Consider the following 20,514-nt stretch of genomic DNA (forward strand, 5'->3'; position numbering starts at 1 on the left):
CATTATTTAAATTCCGTGAATATTACCTCAACCACCAGCTCGGAAAGCAGTTCTCACCAGAGAAGCACGGGCAATAAACTCTGACTCTGGTCTCTTTTCAATATCAGTTTAAGGTATAAAAACTTCAATATATGATACAGAGAAAGAAAAAATACATTTCTTTTTATTGTTATTAAGAGCACTTCATTTACTATCATAAGCCACTCACAGCCGAGAACGTGCGTGACATCTCTATAATCATTATGACATAGCCCTAAAAGATTTTGTATTCAAACTGTTCTAAAAAGCATTTAAAATGAAATGAAAGGGGTAATGTGAAATACCAAAAAATGCATTATGTGGTCTGTGATAACCGTGTATAATCGCCATCACAGAATGTTAATATTTTTCTACACCCGTTACGTGTTCTCACTTCGTTTTTGTGGAAAGTAGATAGAAAACGTTGTATAAAAATTTAAAACAAACAAAATACTAAGAACCAAAAAATAATTTGACGTGACCTAGTTCCAAAGTTGGCTTTTAGGTATGTAATATTTTATTAAAATTACGGAGTTCTGCTTAGGCTCTGTCTCTCCTTGTTCATCCTCATGATCAACCACAAATGCTGATTCTATCAGTTTTGCATGCTGCCCACTGCCATTTCATCTTGCTAATCGCTAGGCTATGTTGATAACTTTCGTTGTTCTACCCTTCTTATTTAATGGAATATAAGAAACATTGAAAGAAAACTATTTTACGGATTGACTGGGGGGGGGGGGTCGTCACATAATGGAAAATAGTTTTATTTCAATGTCTAACATTCGCGTAAACAAGCAATCATTATGAATGTTCTGTGGTAAAATTATACAGTTTTATTTTGTATATTTTTACATTACGTTAATAAATGAATCCACATATATTGTGCTATGCCATAACTTTGTGCCAAAAATCATCCATGAATAACGAGTATTTGCACTAAAAATCCACTTTTTTTTAAATAATTTTGTAGTTTAATGCAAAAAGGCGTATGTGTATTCCTAACTGAAACTGTGATATTGCCGTTGCGACAAGTTCTTTTCAAGTGGTAGTTCTGTCATTTGGGTGTATAAATTTAGGTTATTTTTTATTGATATTATTTTGCTCGAAACTTATACTTTTTTATATTTATGGGTTGGGTAATTCGTTGCGAAGTGTTATTTTCAATATTGTAAGTAAGTGGTTTCACATTGTAATTCAATGTTAAAATGACCCTCTACATAATATTCATAAACGGCGTTTAAAAACAAATAGAATTATTTAAATTCCAATGCCTTGTAATTAAAGAAGTTAAACCACACCTCACGCTGTCTATGATCAGAGTTAACCTCATTACAAGAAATGAAAATAAAATAAAATTCATTTACAAAGGTACAAAATACATAAATGCTCGTACTTGAAGCAAAGGGAACCTTAATAAATTTGTATTAATAATTTCCACAATGTAAATTCAGCCACAAAAATAACTGAATAAATTCAAACCTTTAAATTGCCTATAGATGTCAAGTGTCTTGTTTTGCTGAAGTGAAGTAAACCCCTTTTATTATATTTTCGAAAAAAAATGTCGGTTAAAATACACAAGCAATTTGAAGTTTTAAATTCGTTCAGATGACTGTACATACAATAATTTATTCTTACATAAATAGATACTTGGTACACATTACGTATTACTTAAATATCTCCGGAAAAGCGGACAGCACCAAAAAAGAAGGTAACTAATGAAAAAGTGTTTCCAGCCAATATGCAGGGCCACTTAATCCTTGTACGCCTTGTTTCAGAAATTTAAAACTCTTCAATATATGTATATAAAATTCAAGTTGATATTTTTGTCAATAAATATTCTAAGTTATTTGAAAACGTAGGCTAAAATAATAAATACAAACTTAACTAAAAGTGAATTCAGTGTCAACCACTTTGTATTAAAGGGATATCGGTTGTATGACCATCAAATATATAATAAAATGCCGAAAATGATTGCATGAACTGCCTTTTAGCCGATTTATAAACAAATTAATAAAATGGCTCATAGGTAAATGTTATAATGATTTTTGTCATGTAAAGATAAATAACAATAATTAATAAAAACCACTAAACAAATATCTTATATATTAAATAAGACTTCATTAAAATATGATCATGTTTTGGCAAAATAAATTAATTGAATTTGATTTGAACGATGACATTCATCATCAAGAATCACCTTGGCTTTAAGTGCACTAAGGCAGTAAAGTGGCTAATGTATTCATGGTTGGGCAAATATATTTCACTTCTATAAAACATGCCTATCGCTTCATCGAACATAATTTTTAAATCCGAATTACTGGGTGTTATTCTAACCTATCATAATTTACTTGATTGTTTTAGATCGAACAAACAAACTGCACCATACACCATGCTGCATAAGCATATACCACGAGATAGTTAAGGCATGTTGTTTATTATTTATGCTTTTTTTGCCTTCAGATATTAAAGTAATACAAACATGTTATGTTCATTTTTATTACAGTTCCGTCCACTAAAATTATTAACGAAACTCTACTACAAAGATTATAAAGTCTGTCTGTTCTGTCTTACACACATATTTTGAACCGTGTTCGGGAGTCTTCTGAAATGAGAAAAAACTATTTGTTGTTATGGCAGATATCCTAAGGAACAATTAATAAATAGACAATTAAGCAGGGTACAAACTGAGGTATAAACAATGGAGTATAATTTTATGAATATTATGTGCAAATATCTTTTTGTATTTTGTTCTATGAAACATCTAAAATGATACATGAAATGTAAAGAAAATAACGAATACCTACTAAAACGCCTAAGTACGGAAACGAACTTGCGTCATTAGTATTAGTAAAAATTCACAGTCGCCCATTGCAACTCACGCATGGACTTTTTTAATTAAATAATAATAAATTTTCTCAATTTTTATTTCATTATAGAAATAGATTAAAATATTATGTAGTTATTCATAACAATTATTACCTACCTCCTTATCACACCCCCCTAATATTTATGCATTTGCTTATAGTAAAGAAAGAATTTAGTTAAACTAGTCTTGCCAAAGAGTATAGCGTTGATGTTACATTTTCTAGAAACTTTTCTTATTCCTTTCTTTGACCTACATCGTTCAGTGTTGAGAATTGTTACTCCCGTTCAATATCAAAATAATTTGAATCAGCGCCCTCTGTACAAAAATCTGCGAACCACAACCATTCTTGATCAGCTACCGCCATCTAGGATGATTATTTCAACAAAATTTTAAGCACACGTTTCATGTGGGTTTCAAACATGTTCACTAGATGGCGCTAGCATCGTATTTGGCTACAATTCTATATTTTATGATTTAAATCATGCCTGGTATAATGCTTCAGCAAAATGGAAATATATTATAAAGGCAATAAGCACAAGATATTCAGATATAAGGTTGAGTTAGGAAACGATTGTACTATAACGTAATATTTTATGCTGCGTAATAGACTGTTTTGTCGACAGCGCCATTTCCGGTTGGCGCTCGACATCACGCACACGCAAACTCCCGTTTGCAGTTCACTTCACTTCATAAATGTTCGATCTCTTTCAACTACGTCGAGGCTTGTGCTTTCTGGGATTACGCTTTTCGGTAATTATTGTTTTACTGCTTGGCTACGGTGTGTTTACTGAATTTCCAATAATATTCTAGTCAAAGGTGAGTGTCGCGTTACTTTGACAGTGCCGTGATCGTAAAACCGTAACAGTTTGGCGCGTTGGTTAGATTCTGTCAACATAGCTAAATGTTCACACGCAGTGTCGTTTATGCACGTGTAATTACAATACAAACGTGTTTTCCCGTTTGCAGACATGGCTCTGAGCGTTGCGCTACCTCTGGCTGGCTTGGAGACAGATAATTTTAACTCGTTCAGCTCGTTCGGGCATATAATCGAGATAGCGGGCCTGTCTCAGTCGCAGTCAAGCCCCAGCCCGTCCGTCTCCAGTGAATCTAGCGGTATCGGTTCGCTGGGATCGCTCAAGTCGGAATCGGTGAACAGTGACTCCCTGCCATCTAGTCCTCAGACAACAGAGAAGGTTAGTGTAAAATATTTGCATTATTTTGTTTGCGTACGTCCTGTCCTTGACCTCTCTATTTTCATAATATTCCGTAATGGCGAATGTCTATATTACGCTATCAATGTTGTGTACATTATCGACGTGTGATAATGGAAAAATTTTAGTGACGGTGGTGATATTTTGATAAATTAAATTATGTTGAGCTTTGCAATCGCAAGTTATATATTGGTGTGTTACGACAAAATGTCTACCGACTGCGGACAGCCGATCCGCGATCGGTCCTTGCCAAAATTAATTCTGCAACTTATATTAGACGCACATAGCAACACTCCACCAAGTTACAGCAATACACCCATACGGCGGCCATACGCTATTATAGACATTACTGCTTTCTCATTAGGATGATTATGGCTTGCACCTATTGGAACTAACTGTATGACTGGCAGTATTTCTGAGTTATAGTGAGATAACGCCTACAACAAAATAGAGTGTTTATGGTTTATATTAAGAGTGTCTTATTAGTGGCCAATGTCACTGATTATATGCGGCTTATTTCAGAAAATATTTGAACCGGTTGTGCAACCGCAGCCACGTCCAAAAGAAAAAAGCCGAAGACGTAAAAATTGCATATGGAGGACGAGACATCCTCAATCTGATGGCAAATCTCACTGATCCTCGGTGGAGCTATCGCGCCACCGTGCTGCCGCCAAACAACCCCGCGCTGTTCTTCGCCAACCGCTCCCAGTACCACAGGCTGGGCCCGTACGGAACTCGCACGCAGTACGTAAAGGACACTTGTCGCTTATGCGGATTCACATGGGTCGTAGCTGCCACGGATTGACGTGACTATGTGTCAGCATAAACTTTGAACAAACGAACGTTGAATGGGTACGACTGGGACACATCAGGGTGCATATCAACTTCTTCGACTCTCATTGTCACTTAATGGTGCTTGTAATAACCATTATCTAGTAAGCCAATGGCTTTAGTTCACTCAATAGTTAGCTCGATAAATTTGTGATGACCTGCCGTGTTTTCTGTACATGATGGGTATGTTTTGCAATTGGTAAATGTTTTGTTGATCATATTTATTTAAACTACCTTTTATGAAGTTTTATACATTTTTCTACTAATTTATATTAAGATTAGTATAAAATCTTATAAACTGTGATTTGTTGTATTATAAGAAATTTTAATAGTTTTTATTTTTGACGAACTAAAGCCAGTGGTTTTGTGACATTTTCCTAAACGTAGTTTGTGCGTCTGCTCGCCTGCTGTGGCCCAGTTCTACGGATGACTGTGGAATATGTATGTGGCTATCGTCTCGCGCATTCGTAGAGTTACATTTTAATCGTGACTTAATACTGTGATCTTAATTTAAACAAGACAATTTTTGACAATTCTGTGAATGTAATGCGTGACGATAAAAGACTTGTTTTTGTTTTAACTTATTTGATTGTGTGATAAAGTTAGGCTTAATTAACACTTATGAACTTTGCAATGCCATAAAGAGTTTGCAGACTTATTCCGTGACAGCATTTTTAGGTTCCATTTTAGAAAAAGAAATTATATGCAAAAGACAATTATTGATTGAATCTGAAAGTGAAACTCCAACTCTATTGATGCAATGAAAACTAAAAAGTTAGTAATATATTATGCTACATTTAGTTCCTCTTAGAAATGTTAATAATTTGTTATCCAAAGAATATTATATTAACTATAAATTGTTGGTCTACACAATTTATATTGATTAGTATAAAGTATGGTTTAGTCTTTTTGACCAATGGATTTTATAATATCCAATTAATTACTCTTGAAGCAATATTTAAATTATAGACATTTACAATGTCATAATGAGCTAATACTTCCCACCATTACATGTAATAGTTATTATTTAAATATTGTTTTATAAATTCTTTAGTTTCTAGAGATAATGAATTAGATATATTCCACAGTCATTTATCAATAGGATCGTCATTGTTTAAACCAAAAGGCTGCTTCTCGGATGTTATTTAAATTTACGATTTTGACGAGATAGGCACGAATTTAAAGCCAAGCTGTAGGTTAATTTAAGATGTAATTATGATTATTGTTGGATTTACCGTCCGAACATTACATAATAATAGTGATGACATATAATCTAGATGATACGATCTTGACCCATTTCTCTAAAATCAATTTCCTATCAATTCAATGTGAAAGCTTGAACAACTCATTTAATTGTATGACGAGCCCATTTGATACATAGTCAAAATGGGTTATCAGTGCATATCATCACAAAATAATTCAGTGATTAGATATTGTAAGGTATTAGTAGTTGTTATGGACCGTTTTAAAACGTTCGAGTCATTGATATGCCCAGATGCTGGGTTTCTAGTGAAATTATAGTAAGTGTCGTTAACAGACTGGCAATATCTCTATGTACGTGCATATATAAAATGTAATATTTGTGGTCTCTTAATTTAGTCAAGATATTTAATAGTGTGAGTCTCTTCAATTACATGTAAGTAATGTGTAACATACTAACTATAATGTGTAATAATTGATACTGTCCTTTTGTGCAACTTTAGTTTTGCTATGTTGTGATCAGCTTTAAATTGGAACTGGAGTATTTGTACACAATAATGTTTGACATATTCCCCACAAAGTTATTTTTATAAAGAAAAAAAAATGTTGATATGAGACAATACAGTATGTAGTTTTCAAAATTTTCTTTATAATATTGATATTGGAGTTCATAAAGATTTGGCAAATTTTTGGAAGGGACCAACATCCGTGAATTGTTTTCCCTCAATAATATTATTGTTTCCATTGACAATAGCAAAATTCACCTTCAAAACAGTATTTGTTATCGCAATCTAAATTTATTTTGAATTTTATCAGTCGCTTTGTGTTGAGTCATCACTAAAATTATTTCAGTTTTTATATCTAAAATGGTTAACAGGCTATGAACACAAAACTTAAGTGGCAAAACTAATACAAAATATTTATTTATATATTTATGATTCAGTGGGTAATGACTGAACATATAGCATGGATCTCAGAATGCAGCTAACAAAATACATTCATAATGCCTCTGTGAGAAGCCACTTCTGAACATCATGTTAGCGAATAATGAATTTGGAATTTTAATAATATTAATGGTTCAGTTGTGTCTTTGCTTGCCTAGTGTGCTATATCCTCAGTCACACGCACTCACAAATGGTTGTTATTGGTTTAATGAAATCAAATGTTGCATTCAGATTATTTTTAGTTTTACTTATTAATATGACAAAGCTGCAATCGAATGTAGTTCAAAGGAAAGTATTTGGAGCGATACGCACAGATATATAGACTAGCTGTTGTTGTGAATGTCTCCTAAGTTTAGTATGTGATTCCCTGCTGGCCACACGGCGCGTCTCTGCCCGCGACCGCGACAGGCCGAGGTGCGATGCAATATTTGCATTCCAGTTTTGTGTTTTTAAGTTAGCAGCCGAGGGTAGTAGTTGTTAATGATTATTTAATCCACATTGCCAAATATTTTGGTTGTTGTGCTATTTATTTAACAAAATTTTCTAAAATATCAATTTAGTACCTTCCATTTCTAAGTGTCTTCAAGTGATTTTTTACAATGTTTCAATCATTTCAATTTTATGCATTTTATTTTGTTTAGTCAAATCATATACATGATATTATACATATTATTTATGTTGTATTATATGTATTGTTCATTCATACGATAAAATATTTTTTCTGATTGAACTGTAGTCAAATGACAGTATTTTTATAACGAAAATTGTATAAGAATGAAGGGTTTTTGCCTCGACGTCGCACCCGCCTCTGGCGGGACAACCCCCGAGCTCAAACACCGAGCACTCATACACGGGTGTGATGCTCTGCCAGAGGCGGCCGCGTCTCCAGTGGGTATTACGTATATCTGATAAGCATTATGTAGGTTTAGCAAAATAGAATTAACTCGGAGATGAACTCCAAGTACCAAAACTTTATTGGTTCAATGTTGTTCTCGTATTATGGTGATATAGTGCGTCGCGCGCGGCGCAGAGCTCAATATTTTAGTAACCCTTAAGAAAATTAATACCTCTTTTGAAAAAATATAATATATATTATATAGTATATCCAATCAATGATCACATTATGTATTTCCCTGTTTATTTTGATGTGATATCATAAATGACTGATCTGAATTTAGTTTTTAAGTTGGTTATTGATATGCAGTGCTATTTCGAGAGTGTAATTAAGATTTAATATTGAAAGTGCCAATGCTCGTAATTTAATCTTTATGACTGTTCCTTTATCGTAGCTATTGAAGAGCTCGTCTTAGACGGGGCGCGCTCGGTACACCATTTTCGACTTGAGTATAAGCAATCTTTCGTTATCACTTAAGTTTCCAACTATTAATTTTAAAGGTACCACGTAACGTGCACAATCTCAGTAATGCTTGCAATATTATGTATAACATGTGTTATTCCTCACTTATAATTTAATTCAGCGTAATGTTAAGAGTACAATATGAAATGATGTTATATCATTCTAGTATCAAAATTAGCCGAAGATGTTAATATTATTATTAGTTAGGTAAAATTTTAACATAGCTTCATATAATTGGGATGTTTTAGTAATTAGTAGTGTATAATTACGACGTAGTGGCAAACAAAATGTCTCGTGAGTGAAGTGAAGTATAATGTGGCAATAATACTCGATGTAAGCCCCTGCCAAGAGACTTGTACAGGGTCGCGCGCCGCCCGCAGTCGCGGCGGCCCGGCGCATACACAATTGAACGATAGACACTAGGCGTTTATTTGTTGTAATTATAATAATAGCCGTAGGTATTTTATTGTACTTAAATAATTATTCTTGCGATGCCTTAATTCTGGTTGTCAATTAGACATGTCTCAGCTAGAGTGTTATCATTGTTTTTATTTATTTTAGTTTTTGCTGTTCCGGCTTCCTCCGTGAACTTCCAGTCCAGGCTGTTCTTTTAAAATGATTTTGAGGTCGATTTATTTTTACCTAAGTGTTCTTATTAAATGTTACCAAAATGTTTTTAATAAAATATTTTTATATGTATAATACTGTTTTATTCATTGTCATTAAAATGTCTGCACAAATGAGGAATAATGTGGCGCGTCCACAAATTGTTTGCTACTTATGGCACCTACGCCTCCCAAATAACTCATGACTGTACAATACGAAAATAGTTTTGAAGTTATTTTTTAATTTTGAGTGTGATATAATTTTGTCGGCTATTCAGCATTAACTAATAAAGTTGGTCACGTTTTCTTGGCGTAAACATTTATTTTGGGCATTTAGCCAAAACTAAAGAAATCAGATTTGGTCGGCAATAAATTATGATCTGTGTCAGAATGTTGTTTTTTTTTGTTAAAACTCATTTGTGTTTACAGATTATATTCATTGTTGGATAAATATATTTTTGTTTACATACAAATTGTCACGTTAACCTTGAGGCTAATGATGTAGGTAAATTTCATGATTTCATCGAACTTATTAAAATAAAACTGAAACATTTCGCAACTATGTGTACAATACAATTATCCTTATAAGATGAGTAAATATTTTCTCACAATATAATAACATTGCATCAAGACTATCATTAAATTTAATGTAAACATAGATGTAATCAAAATGTATGTGTAAAAATATATTATTCTGTGATTAAATTGATATTTGATATAAGAACCGCCAGATTTAATACTAAAATATAGAAAGTTCATATACAGTAATAGTATGCATTTTATTTATCTGAAATCACAAAATGGATGCCGTGTAAAGAAGAGACGCCATCTTTCCATTGTGTGAAGTGAAAATAGCGCGAATAAAATGTCAGCTAGTGCCGTGGATCAATACTTCCTCCATGACTGTGCCATCTAACGGCAAGTTGTGGAATTACTAAGTTTCGTTGGTTTTGCAGTTACACTGCCCTCTGCCTCAGTTCAGTTTCGGTATGCTGCCGAGAGGAACAGATGTCGCTTTTTCGTGACTAGTGCTTATACTTTCCTTTGAAAAATGTAATATTTTTTACAGCCTATTACTGACACATTTTTTTTGTTTTTTATTTTAAGATATCGGCAATAGCGCCATCTATCGGATCCAAAACTATCATATCTTTAAAGCTGGAAAAAGCCAAGCACATTAACAAATTTTGTATGATAGGTGGTTTCGGAGATTAGCGTACCTATACAGAAAAGATTGTCATAATATGAAGATACCACCCAAATGGAACTTTCCCGTTGATTTTCCAAACTTTTGCTTTCATACAAACATTGTCCTGACAAAGATTATTCAAAAAAATCCTTTGTTTTCTTAAAAAATACTTATTGAACAAATAAAACTAAACATACCTACCTATATATAAATCTTGAAAATTGTAAAATACCTTTAATAACATACATTGAGTAGTTACAGTCCTTAATTTACGAATATTTTTAATTTTTTATGTATCGGCTCGGGAATTCAATCTCTGAAATAGTTTTATAAATAATTACGCGGCTTCGCCCATGTGAAAAAGTTTTTCCGAGATAAAATGTTCCTGGATCAAAGTTCCGCTATATATTTTTCAAGGATAGAAAGTAGCCTGTGTCCTTCCTAAGGTCTCAAACTATCTCCATACCAAATTTCATTCAAATCCGTTTGGTACTTTTTAAGTTTACCGCGTTCAGACAAGTAGACTGATGCGGTGGAGCATTTTGTTCAAAAATTCCTCCATCCGCTCCTATTGGTCATAGCGTGATGTAATATAGCCTATAGCGTTCCTCGATAAATAGGCTATGCAACACTAAAAGATTTTTCCAATACGAACCAGTACTTACTGGCTGAGATTAGCGCGTTTAGACACACAAACTGGTGGTAGTGGTACCCAACGGCGGTTACGAGACTGGCAAGCCATTCGTCTGATGGTAAAAATCAAATTCAAATAAATAATCGATGTTTAATTAGTAATAAAATAGGCATCAATATCATAAAATGATGCTTGGCAGCAGAAATAGATATTGCAGCGTTATTTACCCAACTGAGCTGAACCACCCAGTGCACTTTATATTTTCAAACATTCTTACTCTGCTGTGTAATTAAGTTATAACCCAAACGTTTACAGAAATGTTAAATATGTATCTTTATGTCGATAGTCTATTTGTCTATTTGGTAAGTATACTTTTTTAAAGGAATTTGACTAGTTCCGTTATATTTTATTTTAAATTTTAATGACTACTTAATCATCAAAACCTATAAATGATATTAACCTCTACCGGTCCATACTGAAAATAGGCAAATTAGAATAAAGTTTAACATGCTTAGGTACAGATGATTCATTATGATTGGTTTATTTTTGCCATTAACGCATAGTTAGCGGCTACGATAACTTATTAAAATCGACCTTAAAAACACATTGTGCGATACGTCGGTCGACTCGTGTGGGCAAAGTATTTTGTGTTCAATTCTATGGGCAAAGCAAAATGAACTTGTGTAATTTTTGAGTTCTTGAGCATACCGTCTTCTCCTGCAGCCCTTGGAAGTCCAGCGCTAAACGTGGGCTTCCCTTAAATATTTCTAGAGCAACTTGTTAATAGCGGCGTGTTTGCACTTGTCCATCATGTAGGTGGACGTGCAACGCTACGCTTGCTTTAAAATGAAACTATTTATTGGATTTTAATCTTCGTAGTCGTGGGGGAGATCAAGAAGGCTACAAAATCTTCGAACCATCGAAAAAAAAAATATAAAAATCCGCGATAAAATCCGATTAATAGTTTTATAAACGTCAATGTCTAACATTCGCGTAAATATAAGAAATCATCACGTGACGTTTGTTGATAAGCGGTCTCCATTCAACAACTTTTCTGCCCCACCTGTTGTCAGTTCTACGAGCTGTGTCCTGCCCACTGCCACTTACACAAACCAAAGCCCCGGGCAGAGCGAAAAAAAGGTCCCCGATTTTAATAGTTTCATACGTAAGATGCTGAATAATTTTAATTAAGTTTTAGTCCCTTAAATAAGCCAATGAATTTACGTTGTGACCTGAGGCACCATAACTAAGACACCTATGTGGCCCGCATAAGAAAAGGATGACGGCTGGGTTAAACTAACATTTTCTAATAGGTCTAGATAAATTTAATATGACGAAATTTTAAAGGCCGAAATATCCATGATTATTAATTATTTTTACGTTTTTCTTTCAACTGCGAGAACTAATCACTAACTAGACGTGAATTTAAATTCTTTACTTGCCAATACTTGTTTAGTTACCCAGATTAAAGGTGAAACAAAATGTATGAAAATGGACCTTGAGGTATCGCCTTAATATATTATACCTACTTAGATAGAAATCTTACTGTGTCTAGAACTTAAACCTATACAAGAAAAGTATCAATAGAATATTTATTACAGCGGCAATTACAAAAGTGGACGTAAATTAAGTTTTTACATAACTTGATATGCGTGTAACTAGTTCACAGTAATCCGAAAAAAGTAGCAAAATCGAATACATTTCTGTTCATTGGAATATTAATGTTGCATAATTTTTGTTGGTCGGTTTGTTTAGACCTGTACCTCCTTATATCTCATAGAACTATTAGTTTCTAAACATAACGTTACGTTACTTACGTTATTAGAGTATCTATAAATAATTCTATTATGTCGTTTTTTTTTCATTAAAATCAGTCTTCAAGGACTGAAGATATTCGAGCTTATCACGGAGAGTTTTTACTAAGTTCCAATAGCGCACTGCATCAAACGGAAAATAAACTTTACTACGGAATACGTTTATGTTTATGTACATTTTAAAACGTAGAGTTTTTTGAAAATGTTGAAATATAGACATTAGGTGAATTTTATGCATTTTTGCAAGTGAAGGGATAACTTCACCTCTTAAAGGCCAGTCAGCTTTGTGGCAGGCTTCTCATTTGCGAGAGCCTGTCTGCATACCATCGCAGTGTCTATGTCTGCTGCAAACAACACTGTTCAGTTCTGTTTCGGATTAAAGAAAGCCATAGCCAATGTAATTATTTATAATGAGCAATCTCGTGTGACGAACGAAGTACAGTGCCACATACCACTTTGTAATCCGAGGGTCTGTTTGCTGTTGCTACTATATATGTCCAATTCCTACACTTAGTATTAGCCAAGCGGCTAATGATAATGTATGAGAAATATGAATGTGAAACAGGCGAAAATAGTGTGTCAAGATCGTAGAATGTAGCGCACAATAGTCTTTGCCTACCTGTATGAGATGAGAACGCCATTGCGTATGTATGTTGAAGAAAATAAATTTTATAAATGTAAGTACTTACTTGGTGTTGCTCGCGCCTTCGTCCGGGTGAACAGCTTTTTCCGCTTCAGACATCCCTAAATCATAGTACAGGATTGCACTACCTGTACAACGCCATCTATGTATAAAATGAAATATTTTCCGCATCAGCAAATTACCGTGATAAAAAGTATAGTATGTAATCCAGGACATGGTCTATTTGTATGCGAAAATTCATCAACAAACATCCAAACATTTTTCCATAACATTCGCATTAGTAAAGAAAGATGTAGAAGCATTGTACACAAACATGAAAGCAAAGTGTACCTAATAGATATTCTATACAATTCATAACCTATTTTAACAAAATATATTCACATGTAATAATACAACCGGACGAATATGCGGCTGGAAACTAGTGTTAAATAAGTTATTAATTTTTTGCAATAACAATAACCGTCGACTAGCCGCCCGCGGCAATCTCTCTCAATATTATTCGCGACAAAATATTTTCACCAACTAGATAGGTACATTGTTCGAAATCATAATGGAATATGAATTGTTTTTTACGTTCAACGTTATAACAGCAGCAATGATGTTTTTGTTTGGAATATCCACTTTTGTGTAGACATAATGGGTGTATTCATTCAAACGGCAGAAACTGAAAAGTGTCTCTTTTTATCATCGCGACAATGGGAGCGAATCAAAGAAATTACGAATACCTACAACGGACCAATGTTCAACGTTAAATAAAGAGGGGTTTTAGTGTATTGTTCAAATAATGTGTGCTTTGTCATCATAGTACATCGGAGTCTTTGACGTTAAATGGACTCATAAATGTGACGTTAGGGTTCAGTATCAGTAATATAGGTGAGCAGTAAAAAAAACTAACTCTGTCTACTCTAAGGACATCGAACGCGTTTCGTATTATAACCCAAACGATAACTGACTAAGACTAATAACTTTAATGACAGTTGGTTCTGTTGATGGTAGAATATTTGTATCCGCCCGGAATCCGGATAGCGACCATCGTCACTAGGTGTAAAACCCACCATAGTGACCCACGTACCTAAGAGTGTCGGGTTCCAGGTTCAGCTTGGACATATTTGGTTCCAAACAGCCCGATATAATTGAGTCGACTAGCGGAAGGTTATCAACTCGCGTCAGTTAACGCTCTATGTGGACCCTACTTCACTTACCATCAGGTGCAGAGACGTCACTTTGTCTAGCACATATAAAAAATAATAATAAAAGCATTTGGACTAATCCATACAAATTAAAAATAGAATTTGGACAATACTTAACATTTCATTCTTGTTCTTAGAATTTGATAAGAACTGAATTATTGCACATTTTAAAATGACCTCTTTAAGAATTTGGTCATAAACAATTCAACTTACTAAGTACCTACCTACCTAATTTGCAAATTGTAGCGCCAGAGTTTTTATACCACATATTACCTAATATATGGTATAAAGACTCATTATATAATATACCTATATTACGCATATTCCTTTGAATTTATAGCTTCTCTTCATATTTTTCGGATACCAACTAAACATGACATCGAAACTTGATCCAATTCCGTAATCAATCATGACCCACTCTACCTAATATTTAAGCATTAACCTCTAATCAAACAGACACAAGGAATTAGCCTGAAAATACATTTCCCTACAAAAATGGGGATATGTAGGAAAGGGTTTGCGAATCGTCTGAATAGGCAGAAATTGAAAGCAGCGGGGCGCGATGATTGCCCCACGCGTCTTCAACCTATTGACATTCATGAGATGGTGGCTTATTTTATAAGCCACTCATCAGTGACACATTGGAATATCAAAAATATTAATTCAATACCCAATCAACGCGCGCGATTGGATTCCAAATGGCTGACACCTACCACAAAATGCAATTTAGTTGCGGAGAATATTATAAAATTGTTGGGACTTTATCGTTGTTTTTAGCGTCCAAAAGAAATACACATATATGTAACATGCGATGGAACCGTGTAGTTATTCAAGCATATCTGAGAGAAGATAAAATACTCGAAAAGTAGTCAACAACCCGCCTGGTGATCGATGTGGTAGGATACGTCGAAGTAATGAAGTATCCTAGTAAAGTAAGTTTTAGGGTCAAACTAAAAGCTTAGACAGCTTGCTAACATGACAACTAAGAACCACGGCTGTACTAACACTTGTAACATAGCCAATGCTTTAAAGGCAGATTATGCCAAGTGTTAGTTCCAATAGCACAACAACAAGCCGCAATCTTCATGGCTGACTTGATCCTTAGAACAATGACTATTACAGGAGTGAATGAGAGTTGATGTATGGCTGCAATAAGCCAACGCCGATTACTCGTCTAACTCGTCTACAGTAGCTAGTAGGCAATGTAGTCTATGTTTTTACAACCATCGTCAAGCTTTTTGACCTGAACTTCACCTATCAACGCTGTTACCCTTTAAACTTTGCCAATAGCTGCGATGTCACTCGGAACTAAATTCTTACATAAATTATTTTTACCTCTAAATAATGTTCAATCATTACTGTATTCTGGTTTAAAGTAGAGCATTAAGAGATTTAACACTTAAACTTCTGGAGTAAATTACCTTACTGCAATCCCAAGAAATGTTAAATAATTCAAGAGACACGATGACCACAATGATATTTTCAGTTTCGTTAGCAGCAACATGTGTCAAGGAATGGGAATGGAAAATGGAATACCTACACTAAGGGCAATACATGAAAAATATTTTAACTTCTATGGTACACATTTCTGATCCACTGTTTCCTTTTTGGGACCTTATTGCCGCCTGCTTCCGATTCGTCTTGTTTTGTATGTTATTTTGCGGTATTGTACAACTGCTGGAAGTCACTAAGGAGTCGATTTTTAGTGGTGAATTTTATATCCCCTTTTAGTAATCATACTGCAACAGACCCTGTATAATAACATTACCAATAGACACTAACTTGGCTGATAGAAACACTTAAAATACTCAATAATGATCACATAATAAGTTTCAATATTTATAATATGCATTAATAACTAATCAATAAGAATAATATTAGTAATCACATTTCCAAAAATATAAAGCTATCAAACAAACTTGAACAACTACGATTGTCACGAAGAAAGCCACTTTAACGAAGCATTTCATATCCAATCCTTTATCTCGAATCGGCTCGATCACAGATGGGATGGAAGCAGGAGTAGAAGTCTTTCTAACACTAAACGGCATTGCACGACTCGATTGTCTTAATAAAATATACAGACAGAACAATCCTGTTCACATCCTTAAATCAATTGTTTTTAAATGAAAACATCTTCCAATATTTCGCTGAATAACGATAAAATGAAATGGTAATAATCCAAACATCGTGGCTTGATAAATGTCATTTGGTTTTTCTGTTAACATAAAACTTTCTTTGATACTATACCTTCTTTGTCGTACTTTTGTCCTTGTTTCTAAAGGTCTTCTCGAATTGTAGACAAAAGAGTTTCTTCTCAAGTGGATATGGTTAAAAAGTTGCGTATTGCTCTTTTAGGTAAAAGTACCTGTTTGTATGTACAATAAGTCTCTTGCGTTTTGAATAGGAATCAGAAAATATCGCTCAATGAGCAATGTTAAACAGTGGCCCATTGAAACGGCTGAAGCCTTTAGAAAATCACCCTCCTTTCGAGTCGCTTTTTGCTGCCTCTATTTACGTTTTCCACATTTTCCATATAGAATTTCATGTTTCTGATGTCGAACGAGGTTTCTATTGAAGTCTCACACTCGGGAGTTGTGCCAGTTCAATAGTAAATTAACACTATTCAAAGACGACTCGAAGATTTATATTTATTTACAATATATGTATTTCAACCTTTCGCTATCACACGAACAATATTGCAAATCTTTATTAATTTCACATATAACATTTTGTTATACATATTTTATAAGTATTATTAAGCTAAATAAATAACTATAATGACATTTTTCTTCCCATGCCTAACGTTTTCCCATATCAACGTGGAGTTTGCACAACTTTTTCAAGGGTGGTGCATAAAGAACTTGGCTTACTTGTAACAACCAGCTACGTGCCTAACGTCAACTATTTTGAAGAAATCAAATCTAGAAGAAAACTAAGGAGTTGACTCCAGGATCAACAGACAGCCTGTATAATATCTTGCCGACGGTTCAAAGGCCGACAAATAAGCATAGAAACACATTTTACTTAATTGCAATTTTTTTTTAATTTTTATTTAACTGTTCCGAATACTACACTGATTTATAAATTATACTTGATCGGACACAAAAACCCTTTAATCAGACGAAAATCTGTGTTGCGACCAAACATTTCCCATTCGACAATACAAAAATATGTGTAGTGTAACACAATTGGAGCGGCTTTTGTTCAGTCCCGGCCACTCTGCGGAGCGTTCTTTCAGAGGCGGCTGTAACAACTGTTTCTGGAACGATAGCCTTACAATACCAGCGCACTATTGTCGCTGAGTTAATTGTTCCGCATCTCATCTGGCTGAGAGTCAGTTAATAGCGCTGAAACTTAGTGTGTTGTGTGATTGCGCTCGCGTATAAAACGTGTGTGTACGTATATGTGTTCAAAAACGAGTATTTTCGAATGTATTTCGGTTTTATACAAAAAATAACGTATTCGTATCGTTCAATATTCATACCTAAACAAAGAAATATAATATAAATATAGAAACCGCGCACGTCGCTGACATAGAATGATTAATATCGTAATTAAATGTTTAAAAGCTAAAACACATTCAATACAGAAGATTTCATAAAACCATTCATCCCGCTAGCTAAGGAGTGAATCTTTATGAATGCGACCAAATTGTATGAGAGTAGTCCTCTTTCAAAACTTCCCATGAATAGTGTTAATTCGCTATAGCGAGTTTGCTCGGAGCTCGTCAATGGTCTATTTGGAGACTTGAGGAGAGCGCTGCCGCACAAAGTCGCAATATTGTGTATGGAAAATGTGGGAAATATGAATACCGTTTGGGGAAATGACACAGCGTGGAGTCGACATTGTAAAGAGTTCGTGCGGGTGGTGTGGTTACTATAAGTCGTCTAGTTCTTAAAGCTAGCCGTTAATGTCATACCTTGCTATTCAAAGTGCATAGTATTTTTAGTATTTAGGTGCATCTTGAATGCCATTTTCAATCCGGTTCAAAACTTACTAATTTTTGTTCGCGGCTCCGCCCGCATTCTAAAGTTTTTTCCGGATAGTCTCTACTACTTCCCAGGGTCTCAAACTATTTCTATACAAAATTTTAGCGAAAAACAAAGAGGCAGAATTACTTTCTCATTTATAATATATGTAAATATAGATTTATGTATTACTTATAGTAAATAACCAAAACTGTTTTATCTGATAAAATGACTGTAGAAAATCTTTACAATTCACGTAAGTACAATATTATCAAATGTTTGCATAGATAAAACGATTTTGAAAATCATGCCTTGAATATGTAGAAACTCCAATGACCAAGTGTACTATTATAATTCGTTAATACCTAAACCGATGGGCATATGAAACGAACTTTAGAAAATCTAAGTTTAAACTCATTATGTAAAACACAAAAATTACACTCTTAACCCTTGTCAGCTGGTTTTTCAGGCGGTCTACCGCATTGCTTCGGAGGCGAAAAGGAAAAACGGGGCGTGCCGTAACAAAGGCTAGTGCACAATGGGGCCGCGCGAACAATGCTAACTAGAGGAGCTCGCGTAGCTTGTATCATTTGGAGATAAAGATGGATAGCTATCGATGTAGACTATAATAAGTGACAACCTTTCAAACGAAAAATAATGGCCCAAATACGAGGGTTTGGGAGAGTGACACGTATATTGCTGTGGTGTTATGTATAAATGCTGTTCAGCAGTTTTGTTAAATGTTGATCCCTCAGTAACCGTCTAAGAATATTTGAGTATTTCCTCTTACAGCATAATCTACTTTAACAATATTAACATTGGATTGAATTTTGGTTCTATTTTTGTTAAACAGCAACATACTCCTTTGTTAAGGCGTTTATCACCAGCACTTTATTAGCCAACATCACAACGGCAATGTAGAGCATTCCACAGTAGCACCTTTGTTCTATCTATCCCCAGCTCAAAGGCAAAGGCATCATCCGCACTTTCCAAAGCCGTATTAAAATTCAAACGACACTTAGAACATTGCACATCCGCAAGCTCAGCACTAACGACGGGCTCCACAACAATGTGCCCTCTGAAGAGCTCCGAACAATCGAATGAAGACAATAAGCAGCGATACTCCGAGACAAAAAGAGGCGAAATAAAGGCTCACTTGTTTCCTGGCCGCATTGTGAGGAACGAGAGAGGGCAGAGACAAAAGCGTAATGTGCCACGGGCCCAAACAATGGGGACTCAGCCATTATTGTTACTGTAGCAGCGCTTTAGCGGAATATGTACGTGGTGGCAGCGAACTTGACATGCTGTGATGGCCTTGCCGGCTCTGGCGGAGTGACTTTGTGCGAGCGCCGAGCCCGCGCGCTCATGTTGCCGCGAAAACATACCGAAACTAGTTTTGTACGAGTTCATTCAACACGAATTCATATTACTGTAATTAGGACATACAATAAATCTTTATATGTTAAAATATTACACACTACATTATGTACATGTAGAGTAAAAAGTTGTAAATTACTTCAACTACAAAAGCATTTCCTGACATGCTGACTTTGAAGTTTAAACTTCTGTAAACGCCTTTGGCTAATGAACTCGAAACGCGTAAAAGAATGTAGCTTTCCACCTGTTGCTGTAGAATCCTTGTTTTAAGAGTTCCTGAACACGTCCATAAAATTCATTTCATGCATTATTTTTCCGGATAGGAACTATAAAGAAATACATTAAATTCGACTAACGTACTAATTTTAATAACTAACCATAATTATTATTGCAATCGTAAATACAGCATATTACAGAACGACAAGGTAGATTATTCTCCTTTAAAATCTAACATCAACTATAAGTAAGATTATACCGACTTTCCCTCATTAAAATATATCCAACCCTCCCAAAAAAAAACCTAAGGATCAATTTGCTCAATTATCCTCTAATTCAGCAAACGATTCTCGTGCGACCACCGTGCATCTAAAAGTATCATTTTGTTATCGGGGTCAAAAAGACCGACCGTCGACGCGCGTTTGATCTTTCGCTCTCATGATTTCTG

The 20,514-nt window shown here is 34.7% G+C and overlaps 1 protein-coding gene and 1 non-coding gene across 2 annotated transcripts in view; both read left to right on the forward strand.

The window, feature by feature from the left end:
- LOC119190264 overlaps positions 1-1,548 on the forward strand; it is a 3,178-nt gene extending 1,630 nt beyond the window's left edge. Inside the window, exon 4 of the mRNA XM_037441734.1 lies at positions 1,515-1,548. Coding sequence (XP_037297631.1) covers positions 1,515-1,548 — 34 coding nt within the window. The remainder of the gene's footprint in view (positions 1-1,514) is intronic.
- A 1,911-nt stretch (positions 1,549-3,459) lies between these two features.
- LOC115456318 lies at positions 3,460-9,129 on the forward strand. Its single transcript, XR_005112831.1, has 3 exons — positions 3,460-3,634; positions 3,851-4,077; positions 4,618-9,129. It is a non-coding gene; the product is annotated as an uncharacterized LOC115456318 (transcript).
- The last annotated feature ends 11,385 nt before the right edge of the window (positions 9,130-20,514 follow it).

The sequence above is a fragment of the Manduca sexta genome, chromosome 23, assembly GCF_014839805.1.
Source record: "Manduca sexta isolate Smith_Timp_Sample1 chromosome 23, JHU_Msex_v1.0, whole genome shotgun sequence".
Classification (NCBI taxonomy): domain Eukaryota; kingdom Metazoa; phylum Arthropoda; class Insecta; order Lepidoptera; family Sphingidae; genus Manduca; species Manduca sexta.